We start from the raw sequence: 6,000 nt of genomic DNA, 5'->3' as shown, positions 1-6,000 counted from the left end.
TTCGCTCAGTCTTCAATATTTTAAATTATAATTCAAAAAATACCGTGACAGTGTTTGTTGATATATTGGCCCCCCATGGTTGTATGTAATTTGGCACCGGGGGCCATATTACAACCATTTTACCTCGAGTAAAAACTATTATTTTTATAATTTTACAGACATGCCACGAATGAATCTTTCTCCAAGAAACAAGCATAAACTAAAATTATGGAGCGAGGAGAATATGATGAGTGCAGTAGTTGCAGTGCGGGAGAAGAAGATGGGCTACAAAAAAGCGGTGAAGGAGTTTGGAGTACCCAAAACGACATTGCCGAGCTGTTTGGTCAGTCATATATTCAATGTCAAACAGCAAGCATAGCTGTTAATGGATTCAAGGTATCTGGTATATATCCATTCGACAGAAATATATTTAATAATGCTGATTTGATCGCAGCAGAGTATGAAGCTACTGAACCTACAGTATCTGAATCCATCTCAACTCCGAATGTTCTTGATCAGCCAAATTCCGTCAATGACTGCAGAAACCCTTCGCTCTCCACAGTCATCCGAGAGCCCTCTTGTACTGCATGAAAATATTGTGCCAGTTCCACAGCCTAAAAAGAAGAATTCAAACAGGGGACGTAAGGCATCGTCGGCTGCTCTCGTGACCGGGTCGCCGTACAAAGCTGGCTTAGAAGATTCTATGAAGAAAGCTGAACTTAAGCAATCAGTAATGGAAGAAGCTGAGCCTAGTCATGGGAGGGTTAACCGAGGCCGTGGTGGTGGTCGTGGTTATGCTAGAGGCAGAGGAGCTAACAATATAGCAAAACGACGTCTCATGAGTTCTGACTCAGAAACAACTGAAGAATCTGGGCCTCCGAACTCTGCCTCGGATATATCCGATATGGAAACTCCTGGTGCGCCTCTTGAAGATGCTGATACGATATGCATGTTTTGCAGGGAACCTTATTCCATGAACCGACATGGTGAAATTTGGATTCAATGTCTTATTTGTCACTTATAGGCACACAGAAAATGCACATCGTGCGAAAAAAATGAATATGTGTGATTTTTGTTTAAATACCTAATTAAAAATGAGAAGATTACAAATTGTTTGAGTGATTCTGTAATATTTAATGCTTAGTTAGTAGTCTATACTATCATCGACAAAAATATCTTGTAAATTTCGATGGGGGCTATATTACCCTCACATTTTTCAAAAATAGGAAAACTTGGTTTTTTAGAAATACATGTATAATATAATTCAATTGTTTTATTTTTGGTTCCTCGTTTTAGCAGACACAAACTTAATATTTTATCTTCATTTTAGGCAAAAATTTAGAGCAGTTAGAATAAAAACTCGTATTTTATGAAGAAAAAACAAACTGGGTGGCCACAATACCACCTCTTCATCTAATAATAAGATGGCGTCCAATTCAACAAATTCACATTTTATTTCATTTTTTACAATTGTAAGTTTATATTATTTTGACTTAAAATAAAACATATTTTTCTTTTTAATGTTTTCAGATACATATTTTTACTAATTATCACAGTTAAAATTGTAAATTATCAAAAAAATGTCTCAAATTGCAAGTATCGTATTTTTCCGCTAGGTGCCTCTGGTAGATAAAGACATCGCCTTAACAACACGTATTTATACATATAGGTGTTTAAAATTCACATTTGTCCATTTTTTTATAATTTGTAATATTGTAATAGCAAACAAACAATTGTATCTACACATTTTTCTTATGTTTAAATCATTTTTTTCGTAGGAGTAGGTTGTTAGAAGGTTTTAAGTTTTATATTCTCTATACATAAACATCAAACAATTGTGACTCATGTTTCATCGGCCGCTCGCTATTAATTACAAAATATTAAATCTATGTCTATTCGCCACAGTCGGATAAGTGTACAATACTAGTTTCGAGTTAATTGAACATAAATATTTGTGTCAAAACAAATAAGAGAGTGAACTATATGTTTATTTGTATACCATCATTAACAGTGAGATATCTCATTTACCCTACTGTTGCTTTGAAGTTACATGACAATATTTAAAAAATCACCAATGGTTATTTTTCTTTTAAAAGTGGTAAGTATTACAGTTTAAAATGAAAATCTCACTGAATCATTAGGTAGCTTATTAGTCATATTAGTTTTCAGCAATCGATTGGCATATTTATCTCAGAATCAACCTTTTCACTTTCTCTCACTGTTGCTTTCATGCAGCAATATGTAGAAAACTATTATTTTACCATGTCCGATCCTATTTATGGGCCTCCACAGAGTGGAGATTTTGTTTTTGATACAAATGTATAAAAAAGTATAAAGATATTCATCCTTACACGAAAAAGTCAGTGCACGCTACTGGTAAGTAACTAATTAGGTGAATGTGAAATCACAGTGGATAACTTGCAATGAAAAATCACTCGTAGCAAACTTAAACAATATACTTACCAGTTTGTTGTCGTTTCTTTGTTTCAATTTCATACATTTAAACTCTCTACTTCCTATCAGATCAAATATTTTGTACATGTATCGTGATTTTGTAATATAGAATCACAGTAAAAAAAAAAATATCTCATTACATCGTTTATACGAGGGTGGGTCAATAAGTCCCTAGAAAAGCCGAAAGGTGGCGCGACTAGTACTGCAAGCGGTTTGTTTTCATGCAGCGGCACTACCGATTCAGTATGCTGCGAAGTTTCAATCAGATTGGTCGGGTTGTTGTGTGTTTCTCGTACATTTAAAAAAAAAATTTGGTTGTGGAAAATGGAAAAATGGAAAATGGAGAAAATTGAGTTTAGAGTTGTTATTAAACATTTTAATATAAAAGGGTTAACAGCAAAGGAAATAAAAAATGAGTTGGATTTAGTTCACGGCATATCTGCTCCTTCACTTGCAACTATTTATAACTGGTTAAATGAATTTAAACGTGGTCGTACATCAACAAAGGATGAACCACGCTCAGGACGTCCTGTAGAGGTGACTACACCAGAAATGATCAATAAAATCCACGATATGGTGTTAAGTGACCGAAGATTAAAGTTGAGTGAGATAATTGAGGTTACAGGGATCTCAAAAGGTAGCGTCATTTCTATTTTACATGACAAATTGGGCATGAAAAATATTTCTGCAAGATGGGTGCCGCGTTTGCTCACAGTCGACAATAAACGCAGTAGGGTGGTGGCCTCTAAAGCCCTGTTGTCGCTCATGCAACGCAATCCGGATGAATTTTTTCGTCGCTTTGTGACTGTAGATGAAACATGGATACACCACTATACTCTCGAGACGAAAGAACAGTCAAAGCAGTGGATTGCGAAGGCAAACCATGTCCAAAGAAGGCGAAAACCGTAAAATCAGCTGGTAAGGTTATGGCTACTGTATTTTGGGATGCACGTGAAATTATTTTCGTTGACTATTTGGAAAAAGGAAAAACAATAACTGGGGATTATTATGCATCTTTATTGGACCAGCTAAAAAACAAAATTGAAGAAAAACGGCCTCATTTAAACAGGAAAAAAATTCTCTTTCATCAGGACAATGCCCGTGTTCACACATGTTTACGATAAATGGCTAAAATTGAAGAATTGAAGTTCGAATTGGTCAACCACCCACCGTATTCGCCAGATTTAGCCCCCTGTGACTTTTTCCTTTTCCCAAACTTAAAAAAATGGCTAAGTGGACAACGTTTTTTTTCAAATGAAGAAGTCATCGATCGGACAAATGCTTATTTTGAGGACCTTCCGAAAACTTATTTTTCTGACGGTTTAAAAAAAATTGAGAAACGTCTAACCAAGTGTATTGAGCTCCAAGGAAATAATGTTGAGAAATAAAAAAAAAATACAAAAATAAAACCGGTTTTAATGCTTTTTTCTAAGGAATTATTGACCCACCCTCGTACTTAAAAGTGCTGACTGTCTCTTCAATCTCATTTTTCAAGAGGAAGCGAGACGCGATGTTGGCATTTTATGATTCTATTTGACAGGTGGTGAAAATCGGCTAACCTCAAAATGAGTATAGTTCGTTTTTTTGCTGGCAGGTTCGCCAATCCCCAAAGCTGGCAGCCGAGAACCGTCTAGCCCTAAAGCCTACCGCCCTCTAACACTTCTGCCCGCTCTGGGCAAAGTGCTGGAGAAGCTACTGTGCCACAGGATTGAAGCCCACCTGGAGACACACTCGCCGCTTTCCGACAAGCAATTTGGATTCAGAAGAGGCAAATCAACAGTCGACGCCATAAGGAACGTGATTACCATTGCTGAAAATTCTCGCCGTAAATACGTCCTAGGAGTTTTCCTGGACATTGCAGGTGCGTTTGATGGTGCGTCCTGGCCTCTTATACTTCGAAAGCTCCGGTTGAAGAGACTACCAGGAAATTTGTTCGCGTCAATTCGAAGTTATTTCACGAATAGATCCATCGAGTTTTGAGTTGGATCAACAACATTAGAGAGGAACACCAGCATGGGTTGTCCCCAGGGCTCAGTCCTCGGGCACCTTCTCTGAAACGTACTCTTCGACGATCTCCTTAGAATTCCGCTTCCAACCGACTGTACTGTCATTGCCTACGCAGATGATGCGCTGCTGCTGGTCGAAGCCGACAGCAGGGCAAAGATTGAGAGCACTGTTGGCGAAGCCTTAGCATCAATTGAGGCTTGGAGTAAACTAAATAGACTATCATTCGCACCTTCCAAGACAGAAGCCATTGTTCTCAAAGGACCGGGACGACTAAACTGCTCGAGACCACCCACAGTCCGATTCAGTGACACGAGAGTGAAAGTGTCGAAGATCGTCACCTATCTAGGCGTCAAGCTGGACACCATGCTAAATTTTCAACACCATGCCGAAACCCAAGTCCACAAGGCTGGGGTGGCCTTCCAGAGGGTCGGCCGCATGGCTAGTGAAGGATGGGGCTTAAAAGTAAGGGCGCTCAAGATCGCGTACGGCGCCATTTTTATGGGAATTGCGGCTTATGGCGCCAGTGCCTGGTGCCCGCGCATTCTCAAAAGTGTCAATCTTAGAAGCTCTCTTTTAAGAGGACAGCGCAGCGCGCTCCTGTTTATTACCAAGGCCTACCGTACAACCTCAACCGACGCGCTCCCGGTCCTGGCCGGTATTCTCCCACTTGACCTGCACATTCAGGTCAGCGGCGCTTCAATGTTGCTCCTCAAAGGTGAGGAGGCCGACGTTGGTGATTTCCATCTCGTCCCCCCCCTCGACAAGCCGGCGAGAGATTAGCACTATTGAAGCGCAAAATTAGACTCATGTCGCTTGATGCGGCCATTAAGACCTGGCAGCGAAAGTGGGACGAATCCACCAAGGGCCGGCACACATACAACTTTTTTCCAGACATCCAGTGGCGAATGGAGATAACCAAGTATTTGACTCCAGACCATTACACCAGTCAATTTGTGACTGGTCATGGTGGTTTCGCTGGCAGGCTCTTTGAGCTTGGACTTGCAAGCCATCCGACATGTCCATGCGGATGGGAGGTACAGGATGCCAATCACATCCTATGGGAGTGTCTGAGTATGTGCTCCGAACGAGAGGAAATGCTCAGGTCGGTCCAACCAGCTGTTGGACCCATCGGCCCATCCGACCTGGTTGCTACTAAGGCCAACTATCTTGCATTCAAAAAATTTGCGGCGTCCTACTACGGGCGTGAAGATCTCTTCACATAAATTTTGCTGCCTGTATGATTAGCTTCGTTCTTTGATATAATAAAATAGTAGCTTCTTTTTCTTTAAAGTAAATTCCATGTGCTTTTTCTCTCCCTGGCACTTTGCATTAGAGTAAACTCAGTAAACTCAGTCAGAGCTCACTTTGAGCGTAGTAACCTAAGTCTTGGGCATCTTCTTCCAGGACACTCCCAGGCCAATTTTTAGATGCTTCACATCACCAATTGATGGGTCCCGTGATACTCTCGATTAAGACCGAGTGTGGTGCGGGGCGGGTTTTTGTGGAGGGAATTTAACTTCAATGTCGTTCTACTGCATAGGCGTAGATTGAAAAAATCCT

General features: G+C 40.1%; 1 protein-coding gene across 1 annotated transcript in view; it reads left to right on the top strand.

Annotated features, from left to right (window-relative positions):
- The first annotated feature begins 226 nt into the window (after nt 1-226).
- Nucleotides 227-6,000, top strand: part of LOC147072909 (neuroendocrine convertase 1-like) — a 141,015-nt gene continuing 135,241 nt past the window's right edge. Inside the window, exons 1-2 of the mRNA XM_085945891.1 lie at nt 227-322; nt 437-930. Of these exons, the coding sequence (XP_085802017.1) occupies nt 227-322; nt 437-930 (590 nt within the window). The remainder of the gene's footprint in view (nt 323-436; nt 931-6,000) is intronic.

Source organism: Rhyacophila brunnea, unplaced genomic scaffold (genome assembly GCF_057557595.1).
Source record: "Rhyacophila brunnea isolate RB1 unplaced genomic scaffold, BYU_Rbru_1.0 scaffold_19, whole genome shotgun sequence".
Lineage (NCBI taxonomy): Eukaryota > Metazoa > Arthropoda > Insecta > Trichoptera > Rhyacophilidae > Rhyacophila > Rhyacophila brunnea.
The sequence above is the reverse complement of the archived record's forward strand: the minus strand, read 5'-3'. Positions and strand labels throughout refer to the sequence as shown.